The sequence below is a fragment of the Schistocerca cancellata genome, chromosome 1 (genome assembly GCF_023864275.1).
Source record: "Schistocerca cancellata isolate TAMUIC-IGC-003103 chromosome 1, iqSchCanc2.1, whole genome shotgun sequence".
Taxonomy (NCBI): domain Eukaryota; kingdom Metazoa; phylum Arthropoda; class Insecta; order Orthoptera; family Acrididae; genus Schistocerca; species Schistocerca cancellata.
In genome coordinates this window covers 909,070,550-909,097,966 of record NC_064626.1, presented here as the reverse complement: position 1 = coordinate 909,097,966, position 27,417 = coordinate 909,070,550, and the positions used below count along the sequence as shown (strand labels likewise).

The 27,417-nt window shown below is 39.6% G+C and overlaps 1 protein-coding gene across 2 annotated transcripts in view; it reads right to left on the bottom strand.

Moving 5' to 3' along the window:
* Positions 1 to 27,417, bottom strand: part of LOC126191053 (uncharacterized) — a 240,375-nt gene that overhangs the window by 207,153 nt on the left and 5,805 nt on the right. For both annotated transcript variants that reach the window (XM_049931776.1, XM_049931768.1), the window contains exon 2: positions 13,627 to 13,791. In XM_049931776.1, coding sequence (XP_049787733.1) covers positions 13,627 to 13,791 — 165 coding nt within the window. The remainder of the gene's footprint in view (positions 1 to 13,626; positions 13,792 to 27,417) is intronic.

The following is a 27,417-nucleotide window of genomic DNA, read 5'->3' as shown; positions in this document are numbered from 1 at the left end:
TACTGCCTGGTTTGGCTATCCCTGTCCTTTGTGACACCTCTACAGGCACAATTCAGCCCCTGGTGTCCCTGCTGCCCTTCATCATAGAGTCTTTACCACCTAGCATTACTTAGCTCACCATGGGGTACAGGCCACGACATGGCTGGTTACGGAGCATTTTGTCTGGCCTGGTGTGAAGCATGACTGTTGCACTAGGTGCCATGCTTGCATTCCACACCAGCACAGTAAGGTCGGCAGGCATACCCAACCTCCTCTGGGCATGCTTGACATCCCAAAAGGGCATTTTCAGCACTTCCATATCAACGTCGTTGGTCCCCTTCCTCCATCCGAGGGCTACAGATATATCTTATTGGACACTGATCATGTGAACTGCTTGGTACAGGCAGCCTCCCTTACTGACATCACAGCCAAGACCATTGCCTGTTCCTTCATCTCGGTGTTGGTTGCTCACTTTGGCTGTCCCCTATCTCTCACCACTGTCCAGGGACACCAATTTGAATCCACCCTCTTTGCATGACTCTGCGGCATTGCCAAGTTTCATACCACAGCTTAGTACCCACAGGCAAATGGCCTTATTGAGTGGAGGCACCACTCTCAAGGCTGCCATAATGTGCCACAGGGCCTATCGTTGGAGGCCCTTTTGTTGGTCCTGCTGGGTATTCGCTCGGCTTATAAAGAAGATCTTAATGCCTCACCCACTGAGGTTCTGTACCTTGAGCCTCTCCTTCTCCATGCCGAATTCATCAAGGATTCACCTTCTGCCACATCCGAAGATCTCCCCACCCTGGCTGAGCATGTCCACATGCACGTCACACACCTCTGCGGCCCCCCAGCCCCTCTGCCCCACCCCCACACCATCTGCCCTGTGTTCTTCCACAAGGATCTAGCTACGTGGGCCTTTGTTATGCTGCAGGACAACATGGTGTAGGCAGCCCCTCAGACACCCTATTTAGGCCCTCACCATATACTATGTCACAGTACCAACACGTTCTACATCCACCTCCATGGACTGCCCCAGACAGTCTCAGTTAATAGACTTAAACCGGTGTGGTCCAGCCATCCTGCCTTCAGCTGATTAGTCTCCATCCGCTGTCACCTCTCACGTGCAGCTGTTGGAACCACTGAGCTGCAGCACTGCCAACGCTGCTGTCCCCACTTCCCACGCCGGCAGCCCCTTACAACTTCCACTGGCACCAAGATTACAACTTCATGTCGTGAGCCTTCTCCCCGCTGTGCCCTGAAATATCAGGGTGGGGGGGGCTCTGTAATGTCTCTGCTCTGGTGCAGAGTGCCCTATCTTTGGCACCTTCCCTCTTTGGACCAGTCAGTTCTTGTGTGAATTTTCGGTGTGTGGATGTGTATCAGCCATTCTTTGCTTTATGTACAAGTGACCAATAAATCTGTATTCCATATTGTGTTATCTCTCAAATAATCTTCAGTGATAACCACACGTTTCTTGGCTTCCTTTCTCAAATACCATAAATATGCAACAAAAAATAATTATTAGTATTGTGAATTGTGTTTTATTCATCTGATGACGTACATTTGCAATCCATTTGGTTTGCTTACAGGAGACATTTCAAAAATTTATAAAACAATTACAATGATTTTTACACTAATAAATAACAGCACTATAATAAATAACAACACTATAAGGATAAAACATTGTACCCAGCTCAAATTTCCAGTTTGTCCTACATGAATTCATCCACTGAGTAATAATACTTCAGTGTCAGTACCTCATATAGCTTTCTTTTAAGTGAACCTAAATTCATCTGCATCAACTTTTTCCCTTTTAATTTATTACAAATTTTCATTCCCATGTATTGAGGTCCTTGGGCATACAGCCTGAGGCGGTGGGTGGGAAGCATAAAATTTTCTTTGTTTCTGGTATCATATGAATAGACAAAATGTTATCCCTCAAAAAATTCATGTCTGGTGTACAAAAATATAATACTCAAATATATATAAAGATGTCAGAGTTAATATTTTAAGTTTTCTAAATAATGGTCGACATGGTTCTTTGTAGTTTACAATGCACATATTTCATGATTTTTTTCTGTATTTTTAGTATCCGCTCTATGTTTTACCCCAAAAAGCAATATCATACCTAACAATGGATTTGAAGCAGCTTGTATATGCTACTTTTCGTGTGTCCATGTCAGTTGCAGTTGAGAATATTTGCATTGCAAATGCAAAGCTGCTCAGTTTGTTTGCCAGGTATTCAATGTGTGCCTGCCAGCTTAAATTTTTATCTACATTTAAACCAAAGAATTTGACTCAGTCAATTTCTTCTATACCTTGGTTGTTGTGTAAAATCTTAATCTGCTCACATTTTGACTGTTTGATTCTGAACTGCGTCATGTGATTCTTAGATATGTTTAGATTCAACCCATTTAGCTGAGACCAAGTTTCTAAGGTACTGATCACAGATTTGGCAATTTTTTCTGAGTCCTGATTTTCAACCAAGACAGAAGTATCATCTTCAAACAGAACTGATGGGGAGCTGATATTTGATGGTAAGTCATTAACATAAAAGAGAAATAAGACTGGGCCTAATATGGAGCCTTGTGGAACACCATGAGATACTTTTTTTTCCAGACAGAAAAATAATATGTGCCATTTGAAGAAATGCCAACTCTTTGCTTTCTGTTGGATAAGTAAGATTTAAGCCATTGTAGGGCACTACTGCTAATGCCATACTTTTCAAGTTTGTAAACAAACACTGCATGGTTTACGGAATCAAATGCTTTTGTGAGGTCGCAGAAAATTCTTGCCACCTATTTCTCTTGTCTAATGATGTGCTTTTTTTCTCAATGAAACTGTTTACTGCATCAATGGTTTTTTTTAGCCTTGCTGAAAACCAAATTGATTGTTTAGAACAACAGAATATTTTGCAATGTAGTTTTCAATTTGTGCAACAGCAAGTCTTTCAAATATTTTAGATAGGACTAGGAGAATCAAGATAGGATGATAATTTCCCATGATCTCTCTTGATCCCTTCTTGAAGAGTGGTTTGACTTCAGCATATTTCAGTACCTCTGGGAAACAACCCTCTTCAAAACATTGATTTATTATCTGAGCTAGTGGGTTTTCAATTCTGTTGTGTACCACTTTAATAACTTTGGTGGGTATTCCATCCCAACCTGCAGATTTTTTTGTTTCTTAATGTTAGAATAGCATTTTCTACATCCTGCACAGAAACTTTTGAGAATTTTGTAAAATTTTCAGAGTTTTCGCCTAGGCCAAAGGGATTTACTTTGTTGTGATAATCTACTACATCTACATCACACTTTGCTACATTTATAAAGAATTCATTAAAGTACTCTGGTATTTGAGTTGAATTTACAGTAGTATTTCCTTCAATGTCAACTTTTGAATTTTATTGGTTACAGGCTTTAACACCTAACTCAGATTTAATGACAGACTACACAGCCTTTGTCCTATTTTTGATTTAAAATTAACCTGTTTTTTGCCAGTTGTTTCGCTGCCTTGACAACTCTTTTAAATATGGTTTTATAGAGTCTAACATATTTAATGAAATCAATATCTTTATTATATTTTAGTTCTCTGTGCAGTTGCCTTTTCCTTAGACTGGAAATTTTTATGTCCTGGGTAATCCACTTTACTGTATTTGTTATTTTACTGCTGCAGAGTCTAGGTGGAAATGTTTCATTAAAGTCTCCAAGAAAACTGTTTAGGAATTTCTCAAAGTTTTCGTCACATGAGTTACAATAATCAAAAGGCCATGTTTTATCTGTTAGCTTCTCACTAAATGTTAGCAAGTTTTCTTTGCTAAAGTTCCTACTCATATGGGTTCTCATACGTGAAATGTTCCTGCCTGTCTGTAGCAGCTTAATGAACAATGCACAATGATCTGAAATACCTAGGTCTAGACAAAATTTATACACATCTTCATACACACAGTTAGTTAGAAGATTGTCAATGCATGTTGCAGATTGCCCATTCTCTCTGGTAGATTCAAAGAAATTCAATTTGAAACCATATTTCTTTACTAAGTCAGTGAAACTTGATGCGTGGCTACTATCACATGTGATATCAATATTAAAATCAGCAGCTATTACAACTTTTTTATTTTTTTCTCTGAAAAGGTCTACTAGCATAATTTGAAGCTTAGTTAAGAATAGTTCTGTTATTGACATCCCTAGAATTCTGTATATTGATATTATTATAACATTTGCTAGTGAGTCCACTATTTCTACACAACAGCTCTCAAACACACATACTTCATTTAAATAATTAAAACAGTTTCTGGTCTCATAATTTATATCACTATGTAGAAGTATACATGAACCTCCACATGACTTGTTTCTTCTGCAAAAGCTACTTGCTAATCTGAAGTTCCCTATTTTGTTTAGAATTTTAATTGTGTCTTCAGTAAACCAGTACTCATTTAAACAAACAACTTTAATATTTGCACATTCTGACATGATTTCCAGTTCACCTATTTTGGAGCTTTTATTGTTGGAAGCATCAATGTTTAAGCCATTTATATTCCAGTGGATAACATACCTACTTTGACTATCCCTTACAGGCTTTAGTACATTTCCTGCCAGATAATGGTTTGGCTGTGTCTTTCTTAATGATACACAAGTTTTTTTACCCCCATCACTACTTATAAGTCTCCCTTATTTTTTATAATCTGGCAAGTATCTACGAACATCTTACTGAATATTTTTGAGCCCAACCTATTCAGATGTAGACCATCTTTGGCAAGACACTTTGCACTTAGAAATTTGTCGGGATCAATGAAAACAACTCCTAGTTTATTGCACTGTTCTTTAATATTGCCGTTTATTCTCTGCACATACTCACCAATCTTCTGTACACAATGCCACTTATTCTTCTGGAATTTGGGTAGAGTCTTCTGTACAGTTGGATGAGGTTTCTTGTGTGGTTTACAATTTCTTCCTTACTGTCGTTTCTAAGTGAATTTGTTCCCACGTGGATGAAAACACCTTTTGGATCTCTGCTGTGCTTATCTGCTGCGTTCTCTATTGAGTTTAAGACGTTGTTTAGGTGTGTATGCAACTGATGCATCCTGATTCCAGGTTGAACATCGATTTTGGAGTTTGGTAAGATTATATTTTTCAACAGTGAGTCACCTATAATAAAGAATTCACTTTCGGTCTTATTATAATACTTCTTTCTGTCTTTTTTGTATGTTACACTGGTCCACTTATATTTATATATACAATGTTGATCTCCAATAATTGACTCTAGTTTTTATTATACTTACATGTAAAATTTTTGGAGATAGCAGTCATTGTTCAGTCACCATTTGTAGGGAATTATTTGTGGGAAAAGGATTTGGAAAGGACCAGGGAAATATTTAAATGGTTAAATAATTTTTTTCAGATTATTACATTATCATACAAGGGAGGGATTTGAGCTATCTGAACACACGCCGTAGCTCATGAAGATAAGGTTGAACATTTCATAGAGAATACATAGATATAAAACTTAAAAATGTTCTAATGTCTCTTCTTGAAATAATTTTCTTTTTATACTTCTTCAACACAGTGATGACACTTTTTCATTTCCCTCCATTATTACTGGAGCCCTAGCAGGTTCTCATGATAATCTAAAGTTGTTATGGTGGATTTTGGCAGATTGGCGGGTGTACACATGTGTCTCGTATCTGTGAGAGCCCAACATAAACAGACAGCTACTAATTAATTAGTGTGTACTGGATTTCTCATTAATAATCATTTTTGGCCTTGCTACTTTTTATTGTTGTCACAGATGGTATCCCCATCTAGCGATCAGATAGTGGGTCTTTTAATGGACTTAAAAATTACTGCCACAAAATTCATAAACGGGCTTAAAATATGATGAACACCATTTTCCAAAGTGATATACATTGTGATGATGTAGAACATTATGAAGGACATGCAGGTAGTAGTGAAAAATGTGAAAGACATTGTAAAATGCTGTTAGAAAAGCATTTCATTTGTGTTCTACGCAAAAGGAGTAAGTTCCTAACGAAGTACATTAATTTTGTTCTGTGATCTAAAGTATGTTGCTAGATTTCCTTTAAAGCACTTCAAGTAACTAACCGTCGACTAAGGATGTTTTCTTTTAGTCACATTTCACTAACTGAAGACAGATTTATAAGTGCTGGTATATAAAGGAATATAAAAAAAAAGTCTTTGTGTAGTGGTTACTTACAGACATTTGTTGATCACACAACTTTTTTGTATCTTAAAATGCCTTGACATTTTCACGAAATACAGGTTCTAGTGCCATGCCACTATGATAAAATCAATTAATATATCTTTATGCCAAAGAGTTACAAGTAGATATTTTTGTTATGTGTACCATATTTTGCTTACACCATATATATGACATTTGGTAACAATTTGAGAGCTAGAAAATAGGTAAAAGGTCAGACTTTATAATTGTTTTGAAAATTTTGTGAGAAAAGAACTTTGGACAACGAAATTTTGCTCTTGTCCTCATTTGAATGAAGTAATAATACTAAGGTAGTCAAAAATGTTGCATATCATGTAATGAAGAATCTGTGAATACTGATTTGTTATACTTCAGATCTTATTGACATAACCCATTTCATTATTTTATATCAAAATTTTTCTTGCATTTTATGGTTTCTAAATTTTTGTGCAGAATTGTAACAAAAACTGGTGGTAGTGAGATAAATGTTCTAACCAATCTTGGAACATATGAAATGACTGATTACCAAGTTGAAGACTCAAAACCCAGAAATCCACTTCAAAATAGCTATACGAAAATGTATAAATGTCAACATACACTACTGGCCATTAAAATTGCTACACCACGAAGATGACGTGCTACAGATGCGAAATTTAACCGACAGGAAGAAGATGCTGTGATATGCAAATGAATAGTTTTTCAGAGCATTTACACAAGGTTGGTGGCGGTGGCAACACCTACAACCTGTTGACATGAGGAAAGTTTCCAACTGATTTCTCATACACAAGCAACAGCTGACCGGCATTGCCTGGTGAAACATAGTTGTCAGCCTCTTGTAAGGAGGAGAAATGCATACCATCACATTTCCAACTTTGATAAAGGTCAGATTGTAGCCTATCAGGATTGCGGTTTATTGTATCACGACATTGCTGCTCACGTTGGTCAAGATCCAATGACTGTTAGTAGAATATGGAATTGGTGGGTTCAGGAGGGTAATACAGAACGCCATGATGGATCCCAACAGCCTCATATCACTAGCAGTCGAGATGACAGGCATCTTATCCACATGGCTGTAACGGATCGTGCAGCCACGTCTTGATCCCTGAGTAATCAGATGGGGACATTTGCAAGACAACAACCATCTGCACAAACAGTTCAACGATGTTTGCAGCAGCATGGACTATCAGCTTGGAGACCATGGCTGCGGTTACCCTTGACGCTGAATCACAGGCAGGAGCACCTGTGATGGTGTACTCAACGACGAACCTGGGTGCACGAATGGCAAAACGTCATTTTTTTAGATGAATCCAGGTTCTGTTTACAGCATCATGATGGTCGCATCCGTGTTTGGTGACATCGCAGTGAACGCACATTGGAAGTGTGAATTCGTCATCGCCATACTGGCGTATCACCAGCGTGATGGTATGGGGTGCCATTGGTTGCACGTCTCAGTCACCTCTTGTTGGCATTGACGGCAGTTTTAACAGTGGATGTTACATTTCAGCTGTATTATGACACATGGCTCTAACCTTCATTCAATCCCTGCAAAACCCTACATTTCAGCAGGATAATGCATGACCGCATGCTGCAGCTCCCAGTATGGGCCTTTCTGGATACAGAAAATGTTCGACTCTTGCCCTGGCCAGCACATTCTCCAGATCTCTCACCAATTGGAAACGTCTGGTCAATGGTGGCCGAGCAATTGGCTCGTCACAATATGCCAATCACTACTCTTGATGAACTGTGGTATCATGTTGAAGCTGCATGGGCAGCTGTCCCTGTACATGCCATCAGAGCTCTGTTTGACTCAATGCCCAGGCGGCCGTTATTATTGCCAAAGGTGGTTGTTCCCAGTACCGATTTCTCAGGATCTATGAACCCAAACTGCGTGAAAATGTAATCACGTCAGTTCTAGTATAATATATTTGTCCAATGAATACCTGATTATCATCTGCATTTCTTCTTGATGTAGCAATTTTAATGGCCAGTAATGTATATAAACACTTAATGTAATTACAATGATGATTACTGACTTCTTAAAAAACTATTTGTATGTCGTTTTTGAAATTTATGTTTCAAAGATGATTTTGCACAAATGGATAGATATATGATAGTATTTTATTTGCTGCCAAGTTGTTAGAGGTAAATCTTTGTAGTATGAGTTTGAAGTGTGAGGATGGAGAACAAGTTATGTGTGTTGTGTTAGCATAGTGGTTGATCTTGATCTGTATTGTGAAGTGAAATGACGGAAAATGTATCTATTCAACAACAGAAAGTCCACCATTGTTCATATTATTTAACAAACTGAAGCCTAGCATCCTCTAGATCAGCTTAAAGAGTTACATTTGATAATGGACTATGGGCCTACAACTTTCAATACTGAAGGACAATTAAAAGATGACTACTATGGAAACTATTTATACAAGTTCTGCCATTGCTTGCTCTCCCTGTAGTGTGTCACTAACTCACTGAGCTGAGTGGTGTGAACAGTGACCAGCTGCCCAAATTATTAACTTGCTTCATTTTAATAAATCAACTTTGGGTCACAATAGGGTTGTAATGGTCAGAATATCCAGCTGAAAACAGAGCATGTTCTCCTGGTTAAAGAAAGGGGCAGGGCCCTTGGGGAGCCAGGACAAAGAATGCACTTTTGCATGCTGTGACATGGGATAAAATGGAGCTTGTAATTGTACCATGACAAGAAAAGAGCCCTGGGCCAAGGACAATGAGTGGTTTTGTCTGGCAAGGGTGCTGATAGGATAAACACGAAATCTAGGTCTTACATTCAGTAATTAAATGAAATTTAGCAGTGTACAAGAAAAATGAATTTTTTTAAGGTATAGCCAATAACAAGAGCCCCTTTTTCCACTTGAGAATATTGTTGCTGAGCTGAGAGAAGTGTTTTTGCTGCAAAGATAAATAGGCTGTTTGCAGCCATCTGAATGATGATAGCCTGGACCACCAACACCCTGTACAGGTATGCACCTGTGGCAAGGATGAGATGCTTGCCAGGTTGTAATGTGGAGCAAAGTTTATCCTTAAGCTGCACAAAAACATGCTCACTGGATGCAGACCAAAGAAAAAGAGCACTTTTCCAAAGCAACAGGAAGGGATGGCTGATAGTAGCTACTCAGGGAATATACTTTGTTAGCATGACACTATTCCAAAGAATGCATGCAATTCTTCCAGATTAGATGGATGGGGTGACATGTTGTTCCATGAGGCTCATGCCTTCCAGGAAATTTCATGTCAGAAATAAACAGTGGAAAGCTGAAAAAATGAGACTTATCAAGATTACATTTGAGGTCAGCAGTCTGTAAAACAGAAAACAAAGAAAGGAGGTTACATAGGTGATCCTATATGGGAGCATTTATCATGATGATATCATAAAAATGGTTAATGCAATGACAGAAAACTATCATAATCTGTTCTAAAAGCATTGAAAGATAGCAGGTGCACTGGTGACCCCAAATATTCGCTACTGATACTGGTAGATCCTGAAAGGCATGCTAACCACATACAACTGTTTTGATACTTGTCCACTGGAATCTGAATGTAGACTTTGATTAAACTGTATTTTCCAAAACAATTGATCCCGAGGCAACTGTGTAAGCAAATCCCCCATGTGAGGTAGGAGGTAATTGACTATGATTGTCTGTGCATTGATAGTGACCCTCAGGTCACCACAGCTGAAGTGAACCATACAGCTTCTTTACAATCACTAAGGGTGTAGCCCACTCACTTGAGGAAATTGGCGTAATCACTTGCAGTGATGTTGTGATCCAGCTCCATCTTAACCTGATCCCACAAAGCTACTGGCACTGGCTGTGTCTGAAAAAAATTTGGTCACACAGAGGATTTGATGGTGATGTGTTCCATCAAATTTTTTGCACAACTTAAGCTGAGGCGAAACAGGTCTGAAAACTCAGAACACTAGGACTCCAATTTGTGGTAAGGCACTTGGTCAGACACCAGCTGCACTGCATCTGCTATAAGAAAACCAAAGGTAGCATAGGCATCTTAAAAAAGTTTTCAGTACTTGTATCATTAACCACCAAGCATGTAATGGAACTGACAAACAACTTATACACTGATTTGTCTGTGAATTGGCCAAAAATAGGAATGTGCTGTTTGTTGTTGCTTACAAATCAATGTGGGAAGCATGTCAGTGACAGGGACCCTACACAGTTGTACAACTAAGTTGACTAGGAGTAGGGTGGCCCCTGTCTCAACGTGGATTAATGGCTTATCTATCATCCTCAGTTCAATGAACAGTTTGTTCTAGCCTACAGACCACGACAAACAAAACAACAAAACAGTGTGATTATCAAAGTCTGTTGAATCCTGAAATGACCCCTGGGAGGAGGAGAAGGGGAAGTGGGATGATGGTGGTATCCACACCACTGCTATCTTACCCTCTTTTTATATTAATGGAAAGAGGCCCATCACCTGGGGCAGGCTGCCCATTCATGTCGTACAAAACAAGAGGGCTATGAAGGAAGTGGTGTTCACTGTTCCTCCTGCCAATGATGATCATGTCCTCCTGCCAATGATGATGATGTCCACATTGGCTCCATTATCTCATTTGTACTGCAGCTACCCCTTTGTCCCCAGTGCACTAGGCTCCACATACTGAGGCTGCATGCTGTCACCAACGGTGAGATCCTCTAATTGGAGGCTCACAGCACAGGAGACAAAATGTTGGGTCCTAAAGTTGTATGGCACTTTGATGGACCTCCTTATCTGGGGCTAAATGAATTATAGCATATCTGACCATGTAGCTGCATAAGGCTCCTAAGAATTAGCCATGATGAAACAACACTTATGACTGAGGTGTAGAAGCACAGGCTCCCAAGCTCATTATGTCTGCTTATGCTGTTTGCTCCATTAATAGAATTCAGAATTCGAAGTTAGCACATGTATATGTTTTGGTGATAGGATAACAGCAAACTACATACTTCATCACAAGAAAGTGTCACTGGTTCTTGCACAGGAGTTAACTGGCATAGAAAGTGATAAATATCAGTGGGTATCAATGATAACAAAAGAGCCTTACAGACCTCAATGTTATCCACCCAGAATGCCTCAAAAATTTGGCAAAACCATTTCTTGTATGTGTCCCAGTCTTCCGCATATTTAACATTGGGGGGAAATGGCAGCAGGTGAACAACCAGTGGATGAGCCTGGGTCAATATAGCCAAGCCAACAACCACTTGTATTCCAACTAGGAACACAATGAAATGCACAACCACAAAAAAGGTACATTTATTGTGTTTTGAAGTGACATCAACAAGGGTACAATGAACATACCTCAAACACATTTAACAATGGTGGCCATGCTATTATAAAGATGTTACCCACATCAGGTGTCACTGGTGATGAGGGTTGGTGGCTTGTCTGCCTCTTGCAGATACTTCAGATAGCAGCAGGTGTGCCATTTGATTGTTGTTGTGCACTACACTTGCCATAGTGCTCCAACTTACATCCACTGTGGTCTGTAGGTGTAGTGACAAATGGGTGACTATAGGCAAGGTACCTGCTAACTGCAAATTATCAGAGCTGGTATAACAAAAAAAAGTCTATGGATAAAGATCCACCTAATACAAAAAGCTATTTAACAATCTGTTTCATTAACACACTTCCAAAGGTATAGGAAATGCTCCTGTGTAACAGGTTGCACTCTATTTTAGAGCTTCGCAGATTTAAACAGTGCCAGTTCAGTTTTACGAAATGGATATGCACTGAAGGAGCATCTAAAAGCATGACTGAAATAGTTGGTACATGTAACAAGAAATACCCAATATTGATATTAGTTGTCATCACGGGAGCATATGATAATTTATGATGGTCCATGTTGTCTGCCCAGGTGTGTGAGCTACAGGTCTCCCAGTGTATGTACTAAAGTTTCATAGATTTCTTTGTGGAATGGTCAATGGTGCACAAAAAGTAGTAAAAGAATTATCAAAGGCTGCCCCCAGGAATCTATTTTTGGGCCAGTGTTTTTGGATTTGGCAGCCAGACATCTCTTGTACCAATTGGAAGAAGATGACCAAATTGATGTTGTGGTGCCATATGCCACCGATGTCTTGGCTGTGTTGTCACAGGTCTCAAGACCAGAGTTGAAGGAAACACAAATGAGTCCTCTTCTGGATGCCGTGATAGTTACTAAACATCAAATTAACCATAGATCCACAGAAAACAAAATACACACTCCTTAATCTCAACTTCTGTTATATAGAAATCCTACAGTTAAATTAGAAATCACCTCTATCATCAGGGAAATGATCATCAATAGCTTTGAGTCCAACCAGAGGAAAAATGTAACTTTATACAACACAAACAATCAGAAGCAAAGCAACAACATTATGCACAAAACTGCCCATCACTTGATAGCTAACTAAAAGTTACTGCTGCATGCAGTGAGAATCTATCATGACGCCATTTTCAAATCCATCGTAGCCTTTGGAGCATCTCTCTGGGTGCAGAGATTTTGGTGCACACAGAACACACAAAACCTGCTATGTGCTTAGATGGGTGTTCTCCTCAGACTCACATGGGTATTTGGCACTGTGCCAACCAAGCCAACCAATGACTTACACTGGTCCTCAGAATTTTACATTATGGTGAGATGACATGAAGCCTTGTACAGGCTGTATAAAGGGTATGATCCTCCATGACATCATTATGATGATGTACCACATATCTTATGTACAAGTGTTATTGCCTATGTTATGATTTAAGGGATGACTAAAAATAGATCATAATTGATTTTCTCAGTAACATTTTGTAACTAACTGTCCCTCATTTTGATAAGTCACAAAAATAAATAATAGGAAATATCGTTTGAAACCAAATGTACTACCTCTTGAAATGACAACAATTATAACACATTTTTAAAAATTGCACTGATTCAGTTAGGGTTATAACAATGATTTTTTCAATATACATTAATGATACTGTGTGGTTTGGAATGGGTAAAACAAATTGGCAGTTGTAATCAGTCACAAGTAACTTTTATAATACTTTGCTATATGTTTTGAAGTTTTAATACTAACCCTAATCATCAATTAGTGCCAATAGGTGTCTGATCTGCAGTATGGTTATTGGTGGCCATTTGCATGATGCAGTGAGGGTAATGTGGCAAACACTCCCCCCCCCCCCCCCCCCCCCCCCCCCAAGAGACACAATGTCCAATTTATTAACAGTTGTGAGATAAGAAGATAACATCAGTGGAAAATGATGTGAATTAATTTTCACTGATCTCATTTCATTCACCTTTTAGCTCTCACTAGTGAGACATAATTTACTTTTCAGTTCACATTTGGTGGAATATTTAATTCTGTTGAGGTTTTATAGGTATGACAAGAATATAACATGTTTCTCAAGAGATAATCATTTCTAGTCAGTTAATATAAATTGTGTTAATCAAACCTCATGCACAGAGCCATCAGGATAAGAAAACTGCCCGTAACCATCAATGTTGTTTATGTAGAATGTACCACTGTATGAGAACTTTTTGCTGTCATATTTCCAGTCATATGTTCCTTTACCATGTAAGCAGTTTCTTGCTACACAACCAGTATACCTGTTGAATGACTGAAAAATTGAAAAGTATTAAAATATGACCATGTGTTAGTAATATTTATTATAATGTGTTGTTTACTGTTTAAAAGCATATCAGAATATCCACTAGTCAATTTTCTATTTAAGCCCAGTAGTTAAGCTGCCACTTCATTGCTAAAGTATCAACAGAGTATTGTCTCTATGTCTGTGGGCAGAGAAACGATGTATTCACTGCATTTACTAAACATATAAAGACTCAAGTTAATATTGCTGCTGTAAACATAAATATTAATATTGCACCCTCAGCATACATCAACATAGTAAATATTTTCCACTGTAATGCACAGTTACAGAATTAAAAATGGTTTGTTTTTATACAGAACAAAGTCAATAATTTATTTTACACTTGGAACTTCTGTGTGAAAAACATGTTGGATAACATAGAATGCTTGAGAAATTATAAAAGATTGTAAAACATGGTAAGATTAAAGGTAATTTTTCAGACAAGTATACTTCAAGTACCCATAAGTTTTAACCAGAAGCTGAACAGTTTACCTTGTGCATGCATTCTGACATACTGCAACTCTGCTATGGAGTGTACGATCTTTGCTAAAGAAGAGCCTGAGACTTCACAACAGAGATCAACTCTGGTGCCAGCTCCAGCCATTGACAATAGTATTTAGATGGGAAACAGGAATATACAAATTCTACCTTTCTGGCTGAATAATGCACAGTTGTGCTTAACTGAAGTCACTGCCATTTTTCCCTTCCACAGTGTTGAATCTGACATGGAGAAATTTACTATCGTGATTCTGCAACTGGACTTCACAGTTTGTGAACAACTGGTGGATGTGCTTCACAAACAATCTTCTGCTGTTCTTCAGAATGATATCTGGAACACTTTGTGCCACCTCCAGAATTGTCCTTACAAGCATTATGGAGAGTGAGGCACCAATTGGTACTTCCTCCTCCAAAGTGCTTCACCCACTGCATACATTGATGGGACAAAGCTCGCTATCTGAATAATCAATAGATCTTTTTTTGGTTTCAATGTTTGACTCTGCAATGTGTGGGCAATATTATCAGCTTTTCCTGGCCTTCCCATTGATGAACTAGTATGAAAACCAGACTCTGCGGCAACTGCTTACACAGATCCAAGTTTGTTTGAAGTGAAATATGAGTTCCCGTTGGGCACCCCCAATCCAAGCACAGTAGTCGAAGTGAAATATGAGTTCCCGTTGGGCACCCCCAATCCAAGCACAGAAGTCTCAACTGTTTCACGGTCAATGTTTCTGTGCCTGTGCCCACTTAAATGTCAGAGCCATCTCATCAGTGAAATGCGCACCTTTACAGCAGGTTGCAGTGACATGAAGATGCCACTCACTCACCTTCTAGTGATAGCCAGGTGTGCAGATGGTGCTGGTTTCATAAACATTTTGGCATAGCAACTTGACACCATATCAGACCACCTGTAGATGTCCGCAACAACCATGTCAACAGAATTCATTACTGTTGCAGTATCCATGTAGACTCCACATGCAACAGCATATGAGAAGATGCTCACTTCTTCTTCTGCTAAGGTAATAAAGCTACAGGAGAGTAGTCACATGCTTGAGGCACAAATATCTGAAATACAAGTTCACAGAAGTGCTTTATGGAGCGCCAGTGCTAACTTGTGCAAGAGTAGTGCAGTATTATGCCGAAAAGTGTCCGCCATGGATGAAGAATTAGTGAATTCATTCCTTTCAGTGTTCAGCTGCTGTGAGAAACCCTTGCTCAACTACCTACCCTTCCCTTCCCTGCTGGCACACCAGAAACTGCTTACCTTAGCGTACAAGAGTATCCTGCACTTAATGACCCATGCTGGCCTCTAAAAATTGCTGCCATTCTACACGACATTTCATTCCCACAACTCCATGTCATCCAGAGACCACAAAACCGTGACACCTACCTACTGATAAATTTCAGGCAGGTAAGTCTGAGTTCAGTAAAATGCTATCAGATACTTCAGTGTCTAGATCTCCTAAATCTCACAACCCATGGGCTTCTCCTTTGCACATGCTCAAGAAGAAAAATGGAACATGGCACTTGTGTGGCAACTATCGGAGCCTCAGTTCCTGCAGAATTCCATATAGGTACTCAGTTTTGAATGCAATGGACTTTAACTCAAATGTGGTGGCTCAAGTATCTTCAGTATTATTGAATGAGCAAATGCCTTCTCACAGATACCAATGGCAAAGAGGGATATGTATAAAACTGCCATACCTATGCTGTTTTGGTTCTTTGAACACAATGCACCACAAATATGCCAGCATTTTATGCACAAAGTCCTGCAGTACTTGTCATTTACATTTTGTTACATGGATGATATTCTAATTTTTTTCCCAAAGTCTCAAACACTATCATCATCATTTATGACAGGTTTTTAGCATGCAGCAAAATTTTGGAACAATGATAAATATGGAAAATGCTTTTTTGCCAAGCAAGAGATACTACACTCCTGGAAATTGAAATAAGAACACCGTGAATTCATTGTCCCAGGAAGGGGAAACTTTATTGACACATTCCTGGGGTCAGATACATCACATGATCACACTGACAGAACCACAGGCACATAGACACAGGCAACAGAGCATGCACAATGTCGGCACTAGTACAGTGTATATCCACCTTTCGCAGCAATGCAGGCTGCTATTCTCCCATGGAGATGATCGTAGAGATGCTGGATGTAGTCCTGTGGAACAGCTTGCCATGCCATTTCCACCTGGCACCTCAGTTGGACCAGCGTTCGTGCGGGACGTGCAGACCGCGTGAGACGACGCTTCATCCAGTCCCAAACATGCTCAATGGGGGACAGATCCGGAGATCTTGCTGGCCAGGGTAGTTGACTTACACCTTCTAGAGCACGTTGGGTGGCACGGGATACATGCGGACGTGCATTGTCCTGTTGGAACAGCAAGTTCCCTTGCCGGTCTAGGAATGGTAGAACGATGGGTTTGATGACGGTTTGGATGTACCGTGCACTATTCAGTGTCCCCTAGACGATCACCAGTGGTGTACGGCCAGTGTAGGAGATCGCTCCCCACACCATGATGCCGGGTGTTGGCCCTGTGTGCCTCGGTCGTATGCAGTCCTGATTGTGGCGCTCACCTGCACGGCGCCAAACACGCATACGACCATCATTGGCACCAAGGCAGAAGCGACTCTCATCGCTGAAGACGACACGTCTCCATTCGTCCCTCCATTCACGCCTGTCACGACACCACTGGAGGCGGGCTGCACGATGTTGGGGCGTGAGCGGAAGATGGCCTAACGGTGTGGGGGACCGTAGCCCAGCTTCATGGAGACGGTTGCGAATGGTCCTCGCCAATACCCCAGGAGCAACAGTGTCCCTAATTTGCTGGGAAGTGGCGGTGCGGTCCCCTACGGCACTGCGTAGGATCCTACGGTCTTGGCGTGCATCCGTGCGTCGCTGCGGTCCGGTCCCAGGTCGACGGGCACGTGCACCTTCCGCCGACCACTGGCGACAACATCGATGTACTGTGGAGACCTCACGCCCCACGTGTTGAGCAATTCGGCGGTACGTCCACCCGGCCTCCCGCATGCCCACTATACGCCCTCGCTCAAAGTCCGTCAACTGCACATACGGTTCACGTCCACGCTGTCGCGGCATGCTATCAGTGTTAAAGACTGCGATGGAGCTCCGTATGCCACGGCAAACTGGCTGACACTGACGGCGGCGGTGCACAAATGCTGCGCAGCTAGCGCCATTCGACGACCAACACCGCGGTTCCTGGTGTGTCCGCTGTGCCGTGCGTGTGATCATTGCTTGTACAGCCCTCTCGCAGTGTCCGGAGCAAGTATGGTGGGTCTGACACACCGGTGTCAATGTGTTCTTTTTTCCATTTCCAGGAGTGTATTTTGGGATACAAAGTAACAAAGTTGGAATCTCACCTCTGCTGAAAGAGTTAATGACATCCAACAACTTTCTCTGCCACAAATGTTTAAATGACTGTGTCATTTCTTAGGACTGCTCAGTTATTACAGATGTCATATTCTGCATTTAGCAGCACTTCAGAAACCACTCAACCTTCTGCTTTCTGGAAACTATACCTTCAGAAACTGATGTGTTCCATGGACTCCTGCAGGGGTTTCTGCCTTTAACTCTGTGATACTGGCATTGAATAATCAATGAAAGGATAACATTCTATGAGTCGGATCATGAGATGTCAGAAGCCTGAATGTGGTAGGGAAGCTAGAAAATCTGAAAAAGGAAATGCAAAGGCTCCGTCTAGATATAGTAGGGTTCAGTGAAGTGAAATCGAATTAAGGCAAAGATTTCTGGTCAGATGAACAGGAAGGTAGGGCAGAGAGTGAGATACTGTGAACAGTTCAGTGATAGGGTTATTCTTATCAGAATCTCAACAGCAAACCAACACTGACAATGATTGTTCAGATATACATGCTGATGTCACAAGCTGAAGCTGAAGAGATAGAGAAATGTATGTGAGGATGTTGAAAGGATAATACAACAGGAAAAGGGAGATGAAAATCTAATAATCATGGGGGACTGGAATGCAGTTGTAGGTGAAGGAGTAGAAGAAAAGGTTGCAGGAGAGTATGGGCCTGGGTTAGGAATGGTAGAGGAGAAGGACTAATTGTGTTCTGTAAAAAATTTCAGCTAGTAATAGTGACTACTATGTACAAGAATCACAAGAGGAGGAGGTACACTCGGAAAAGGCCAGATGATATGGGAAGATTTCAGTTAGATTACATCATGGTCAGACAGAGAATCTGAAATCAGATTCTGGATTGTAAGGCATATCCAGAAGCAGATATAGACTCAGATCACATTTTAGTAGTAATGAAGACTAGGATGAAGTTTAAGAGATTAATCAGAAAGAATCAATATGCAAAGAAGTGGGATACAGAAGTACTAAGGAATGATGAGGCGCGCTTGAAGTTCTCTAAGGCTGTAGATACAGCAATTAGGAATAGCTCAATAGGCAGTACAGTTTAAGAGGAATGACACCTCTAAAAAGGGTAATCAAAGAAGCTGGGAAGAAAAACATAGGTACAAAGAAGGTAACTGTAAAGAAACCATGGGTAACAGAAGAAATACTTCAGCTGATTGATAAAAGAAAGAAGTACAAACATGTTCAGTGATATTCAGGAATACAGAAATACAAGTTGTCGAGGAATGAAGTAAATATGGGTGCAGGGAAACAAAAATGAAATGGCAACATGAAAAATGTAAAGAAATAATAGTCGGAAAAACTGACACAGCTTATAGAAGAGTCAAAACAAACTTTTGGTGAAATTAAAAGCAATGGTGGAAACATTAAGAGCGCAACAGGAATTCCATTTTTAAATGCAGATAAGAGAGCAGATAGGTGGAAAGAGTAGATTGAAGGCCTCTATAAGGGGAAGATTTGTCTGATGTGACAGAAGAAGAAACAGGAGTAAATTTAGAAGAGAAAGGGGATCTAGTGTTATAATCAAAATTTAAGAGAGCTTTGGAGGACTTAAGATCAAAGGACAAGATCAGAATAATTACAGAACACACAGAGGTATTCAAACCATAATTCTTCCCATGCTCTGTACATGAATGGAATGGAAAAAAGTCCTAATAACTCATGCAATAGGATGTACCCTCTGCCATGCACTTCATACTGGTTTGCAGAGTATAAATGAAGATGCAGATGTAGATAAACATGGTTTTAAACAAAACTAATTACATCTTTGGTTTCAGCTGATCTGAGACTCTAACTAGAGGAATGAAACTGTATGGAATCTGGTCATACACATGCTACAGAAAATAAGAATTGAATTGAAATTTTAAAAAAAGGTAATTATTAGGAGAGATGTAATAAGGGTAGGTAGAAGACTGAAGTTTGCTCTGCTTCAACCCTGCAACATCAGCCATGAAATTGGGGCAGCCACCCACGGAACATAAACACAGAAGAAGAACAGGACCTGCAATAAAGCTGTCGATGAGCAAACCAAAGCGTGGAGTAACTGTAATGGACATAAAGTAGCTAACACATTGGAGTCTCTTCTGAAGATACAAAAATTGACCCCAAAAACAATTAATTGCGTAAAACATGCATACAACAAAAGCAGACTGATAGAATAAAGCAAGATTTTCAGATGAACAACACCCAAAATCTCTACAAGATATTCTGTGAGGATTTATCTGGGTATAAACCACAAACATTGTGTTTTCATTAAATTAATGGAAAACTAGAAGCAAACTATAAAGGATAATACATGATATTTGCTGATTAATTTCAAAATTTACTGAACTTGATCCTCCAGGGGAAAGGTTGCATTTTGAAAATCCTATATCAAATCCACAACCTAATTCCAACACAATCTAACAAATGAGAAAGATAATTCAAACATATTTTAAATAACAAAATGCTTGGAGAGGCTGGTATAACTGCAGAAATGTTAAAAACAGGAGCTGATCTCATAAGAAGAATTTATGCACTCTTAGCAGACATATGGAAAACTCAAATGATTCCTAAAGCCTGGAAAAATCTATTACACATTCATTGCATAAGAAAGGTGACAGAGCAGACCCCAGTAACTGCATTAGTCTGTACATAACGTTTTTACATAGCGTTTTAAACAGAGTGACTGGCAAGTATCAAACAGGCTTCAGGAGAGGTTTATTGAGCAGGTTTGTTGTCTGAAAAAAAATCATTAAGTATGTGCAAATGCAGTACAAAGAGCTGGCTGTACAATCTCTGCTTAGCAACTGATTAAGCTTTATTCTCAGAATAGCATGAGAAACACATTATACGAACCTAGAATAATGCCTAACTGGAGAATAAACTTGAAATAGCTTAACCAGTGATTTCTAGTCAATTAGAGAGCTTAACTGGGGAGTAAATTATCAAGATGGTAGGGGTAGTGACAGATGCAGACAGTGATGAAGAAATTTTGGCTGAACTCTTCATGAGAATGAGGAAGAAAAAGAAAAACAAATGATGCAGATTCCAAATTTATATCCAGCATTTGCATATCAAAGGAAGCCATACTTCATCTTGTTAATCTTGTACATGAGAAACTAGAGCATATGACAGCCAGGCAAGACGATTTCTCAGTTTTCTTAAATAATACAGGTTATTTGTAGTAATATGCACTCTATTTCAGCACCTCGTGAATTCTGTCATATTATTTATGTAAATCAGGCACATTAAACTGATGGTTCTTACGAAAAGTCTTGATTATCTGACATGTGTTACAATTGCTGCAGTAGTGAAAAATACTGTTTCATTAGGTATGTGGAGTTAGAATGTGTGTTGTGTGACTTGGTGAACAAGGATGGGCAGAGGAGTCAATGTGGAGGAGTTTGAGCAAAACAAAATCACCCAGTTGTGACAACGTCTCACTCTAAAGTAGTGTGGCAAGTAATGCATCTAGGTCATGGTTATGAGCCATGTGCACATAAAGAATACCCAGGGCTGGGTATCAGTCAATTACCTCAGTGGCTCATTAAGGCCACCCTGAGAGCATGTTACCACCTCTCAATGACTTTGTTGCTTTGCAGATGATGTGCTGTTGTTTGATAGTGAGTGTAGTCACACAAGATACTATGTACAAGGAATAAGGATGATTCAAACTGTCTACCCTAGCATGTGATAATAGATGATGAGCAGCCAAAATGAAAGAACCAAGTAGACACCAGAGCCTTCACAACAGTATCTGCCATAATGTCAGGATGAGGGGTCACTTCCATCCATCGTGTCACACAGTAATGACTGATAGGATATAGTGGCAGCCAGCTAAGAGAGGCAGGAGGCCTAAGAGGTTTACATTTATATCCTGGAACTGACCCTGAAGTGGCCTATAGGTGTCTGCAAGTGTGATGAGGTTTTGCTTCACTGAAAGGCAACAGACACTGTTGTTCGGAATGTATAGTTGTTCTTAATGTTTAGCCAAACAAAATGCTTGGTAATAAGACATGTGACTGGTCAATTCCAAGAACTGCAAGACTGGATAGTGCTCAACAATCAGATGACAGAAAGGCTGAGGGACAAGGGGCGTATTCAGTTCTGTGATGCGTCATAGAAGACCAGATGAGACACACCTGGTATGAAGCTGGGATCAATGTGGAGGTGCCTCATAGGATTGTTAACCAGGTCCTGGAACTGCTAGTTGTTATGTCATGCCTAGGCAAATTCCTCATAATCAATGTGTCCAAAAATAGCGTGAATGCATGAGCTGTAATCAGGTACAATTTTGTCTGCACCCTCTAATTGCCAGAAATCACTTATATATTGTGCAATGTACTCTAAATGTCTGTATCACTTCTTGCGTTAGTCCTTTGGAGGGTTACAGGTAGCATACATGAACAGTCAGGGATCAGAGTAGTGCATGGCTTCACAAACTGCTAAAATTTCTTTGTTGAAAGTGGACCATTTACATTGTGATTCTGTAAGATTGTGAGAAAGAAGCACAGGGACTGTTGTAAGCCATTTACTTCCTGTTCCAGTACAGTGCCATTGCCAGGTTTCTTGCACCTGTGGTAACAGAGTTAAGCATTGGAAATCGGCTTGCACAAGCGCATCCAGTGTCCACATAAGTTTATGTCACCCAGAGGTGTTCCTGCTATTTAGTTCTTGGGTGAGGAGGCCTAGAGGGAGGCCACATGGGGTAGATGGTGGAATTAGAAATTAATGAGTCCCAGAAAATCGCAAAGTTCATAGTAGCTGGAAGGTGGACGTAAGTGGAAGAAAGATCTATGTGCTTGGGGGTGAGTAAGATGCCCAAGGCATTCCCAATGTGGTCTAAGAATATTATTTGCATTTGGCAAAGTTGACACTTATTCTTCATCTTGATATTGTTATCAACCAGTGCACTGAGGACTTTTTTTATGTGAGTGAATCAGTGTCAAAGTTGGGCAAGAATATTAATATGTCATCAAGATATGCACAGCAAAATGAGAACTGAAGGAGTATACTGTCAATCAACCATTTCCACATCTGGGCAGCATTTTTGAAATTGTATGGAATATAGAGGAACTTGTACAGGCCAAAAGGAGTCATTATAGCATTCTTGTGGACGTCCTCTATGGGAATAGTGATCTGTAGGTAAGTTTTTTTTTTCAGTCAACAATGCTAAACACTATAGCACCAGTGAGGTAGCACATGAAATCCTGAATGTCAAGTACAGAGTAATTACTTATGATGGTGCAAGTATTGTGGGCATGAAAATCATCACACAGTCTGACTGAAGCATTTTTTTAGGGACAAGGTGGATCAGTGATGTTCAGCAACCATCCAAAACGCATACAATGTCCACCTGAAGTAGTTCATTGATTGTGGTGTTTGCTATATGGAGACGATGTAGGTTCAATGTGTGAGGGCACTGACTCACCAGGGCCCCAGTGAAGGTGATGATTCAGTGCACTGTTTCATTCTTAACCACAGACGTAACAAACAGGTCCCAGATGGAGTAGCATTGAGAGGTAGGGAATGGTGCAGAAGTGGAAGGCATATCACTAACATGAAGTACCTCTGTGTCACAGAGGGTGTATCACTTGACTCCTGTTGGTACGGGGCAGTGCAGCTCCATGGGTAGAAGCAGGAGGCAAGGAACAAACATGGTTGAGAAGGCAGCATACCACAGAAAATTCATTCTTGGCCACATGGATGCAGTGGTAAAGCATTTCACTGTTGTTCCAGAATATAGTCAACGTTGCATAAGTGTCCATGTGTAGCTCTTGGATGTCCAGAACATATTTCTTATTCCTTGTAATCATTGCTTTGTAACAGGTATTGCTCATGGAAGATGGATGAGTCGTAAGATCTGGTCATGGATCGACGCCCTCATGACACTATGTCAGGGCAGCAGGATTGTAGAGTCCCTTGACAGAATGTCTAGAAGGTGAGCGTGTTAACTTGTCCATGTGCAGTGAGGAAATGAGTTGGAAGTCCCAAAGAAAATTGGTGCCAAGAACCAGTTTACTCATGTCAGAGATAATGAATATCAAAGTGAAAAGTGTGGAGAATCCCAGGTCAAATGTGCAGGATGGTAAACCATGAACAGTAATGACAGACTCCTAAGATGCGTTCAACAGATTATGTGTAGTGAGTGAGCTTGAATCTGGTGTATGCAAATGAAAGTATGATGTTGTTGGAAGATTAATTGGATTGAGCTGATGGAAATGTTCATGTGAGGTTGCACAAGTCACACCACAGGCAGTTTCAACAGCAAAGTCAGTAAGAAGATTGTCCACTGTAAAACATTGTTGTGCAATCACATTTGTCAATGAAACACCAAATTGTGGAATGTTACTGTCGCATTTTATCAATTATGAAGCCAAATGTACACTATGTTTGCTGTTAGTGAAAAACAGGGAATAGCAGAATGATCAGAAAGGTTCATGATGCAATAAGTGCAGGAATGCCACGTGGTTGGAATGGAAGAAAATAATTAACATGAACGAACAGCACACAGTAGTCTGATCACCAACTGTGAAAGACTAGTATGCAATAGTGTTGGATAATGAAGCACATCATGGAGTTCAAAAACCTCTTTATTAGGCATACACAATACATACAACATATGATAAAAAATATGAAGAATGAATTTTTTAGCAGGTCTGCTGATGCAGCAATCATTTTATGTAATTTGTTCTATAGCCTGATCCATTGAGACAGGCAGCATCAACTTGCAACATGTTCTGACTTGTCACCCAGAAATGCTAGAGTGAGGTCATCTGTATTATGTCTGCTGCACATCATTGATTTTGAACAACATGTGAACATTATATTCTGTTGCAAAAAAGTGTGAAAGGAACTCATCAAATGCTGAAATTGTAATATGGTGATAATGCTATAACTCTGATGGGTTTACAAGTGGTGTGAGTGATTTAAAAGCAGAAATGAGGTAACAGAAGACAAGCAACATTCAGGACAACCATTAACCTCAAAAACAGAATAAAATATGCAAGAAGTGGCAAAAATTGTCCATTCAAACAGACAATTAACTATTTAAGTTCTTACTAAAGAATGTAGCATCTTGTACAGATCTGTGCAAAGCTTCTTAACTGGTAATTTAAAAATGAGATGAGTGAGTGCAAAATTTGTTTCCAGTCTCTCAAATAATGAACAGAAGAACAACTGCATGTCAGTTTGCATGCAGTAGAAGAACTGCCTACATTCAGAATTAACTCCGTGTCCAAAATTGTAACTGGAGATGAAACTTTGGCCTATTTATACTTACTTTACTGAATTTTACAAGCATGTACTGCAATGCTTGTGGAACAATGTATGAAGAAAGAGATCAGAAAAATGGGCCATTGGCTTCATTCTTCATCAAAACAATGTCTCATGTCACACTTTACTTTTGATTCATGAGTTTATGGCTGGAAAAAGTATTCCTGTCTGCCCACACCTGTGTTACTCACCATATTTAGCAGCATGCAACTTCTGGTTCTTTGCAAAAATTAAAACTGCTTAAAGGAAAACGTTTTGATACCATTCCTCACACTGAGAGGACCATGAAGAGGCAGCTGACTGCCCTTTTCAAAGCAAATCTTCCAGAAATGCTTCCAGGCATGAATTCAGTGGTGGGATAAGTGCATTGCTAACCAAGAACTTCAATTAACAGGAATCAAACAAAATTCCATTTATGTTCATTATTTTGTTTCTAATAAAATTATTTGCCATATTTTCTTATCACACCTCATATCCATAGACGACCATATGCTACAAACTACGAGTAAAAGACTGTGTTGCTCAGTTAGAGAGAACCTGCCTTGTTGCTCTCACAGGTCAGAAATATTGTTGTTCCCACAAGAATAAAATGAAGTAGAACACATTTGCCACCTCTATGGACATGAAGAAAGTATGTGACACTGTCCACAGACAAACAGTTTTGAACACTTTAGAAGAGGTCACTGTAGACGGGAGGGCTAGAGAAGTAATGTGCCACAAAATAACAGACACATGTCTTCAAGTGAATTCCTTCATGAAATTTCTAAGCCTTTTGAAGTATTCTTAGGAGCTTAACGAGTAGATGGGCTCTCCTCAGTTATGCTGTTGGATAAAGTGATTAAAAAAATTGAGGGTAAAACATCAGAACCTCAGGACAGTGAACCAAAGTGTAGTGGCAAACATCTGATGATCTAACTATCTTCACTAAGCCTAATGAAGAATTCAAGTATACCATGTGAAGTTGCACAAGACACCTTTTAAATAAAATAGCATCAAATGCAATATTCCAAATATCCTATAAGAATACCTCTTTAATGGGAAATTTATACCAAAATGTCATAAGATCCTCGTTAGAAACAAAATTTGGAACAATTTCATACATTATATGTAAATTGAAGGTGGAATTGGGGAGAAAGGAAAGGAAAGGGGAGGGCTTACTGATATCAGCTGAATCAGGACATTAGCTGTAATCGGCAGCAGTGAGTAAAAATGTCTACCAGACTGGGATTCGAACCCGAGATCTCTTGGTTACTAGGCAGGTCCATTAACCACTGTGCAATCTGTGACACAGTGTTATGGCAACTGCGTGGACTAGCTTGTAATACTCTCAGCTGATCCACAATCCCACCAAGTGCCACCTAACTGAGTCCCTATCCATTTCCTCCATGCTCACTACTCTGAGCTTTCTGCAGTAGGGCAAACATACTTGCACATCCACAATGAAGAAGGTGGATCAACTGCCCATCTGGCTGAATCAGCTATATGAATATGTGGTTTCAGACATGTCTGAAAGAACATGCACTGTGCATTCATGTAATTTCATATGTGCTTTCTATTAAATATCTTGTAGAAATCATAGTGCCATCTTAACTACATGGTAAAGCCAATTGAAAAAGAGCTCCCAAACTTAAGGAAGCATGAAAGCATATAGAATAACATAGAATCACTACAATAAACAAGCAGCATTATAACACTGTTGTTTTGCCTGAAGTATTATATGTCTCAGAAACTGCATTTGAACAAAGCCATTCAAAAATTGATGGAATTGGAAATGAAAAGTAGAAAATGCTCAGAAAAATTTAAGGGACCCTTAATGTAAGTGGTATATGCATTAAAAAGAAAAGTGAAATAGATAGATAGATAGAACCTTGAATTTCTATGGTAACATCTGCAGAACGGGCAACACTAAATCAAGTAAAATCTACCTAACATAAAAAAATTAGAAAAAAGTAAAAAGAAAAGTAGAAGAAATTGAGCAGCATTTATAAGAAACAGATACCACAGAAGATACTACTGGAGAACACAAAGCCTTTGAAATCCTAGCTGTTAAACACACATTTGCAGATAAAGCTAAATGAATGACAAGAAAACAGTGGTCAGAGCAACACAAGAAACAAAAAAGGGAAATCATCAGAGTGTTTGCGAAGAGAAGAAAAAACTAAGTTGTTCGATGTAGATAACAACTTCAAACACACTCTTTAAGTGGGTTTAATGAAAAAAAAAAGACAGAAAGAAAAAAAGAAAAAGAAGTTAATGACATAGAGTATGACAAAGATGATACGTTAGTTAATACTTTGTGAGAAGTGACATTGTATCATTGAGAAATGAGCAAATGAGATTATGATTAGAGCAATGCTGTCTAGAAATGCAGAAGGGTATACTATGAAAGTATAAGCAATTCTGAAAACATTAAAACTTGGCAAAAATA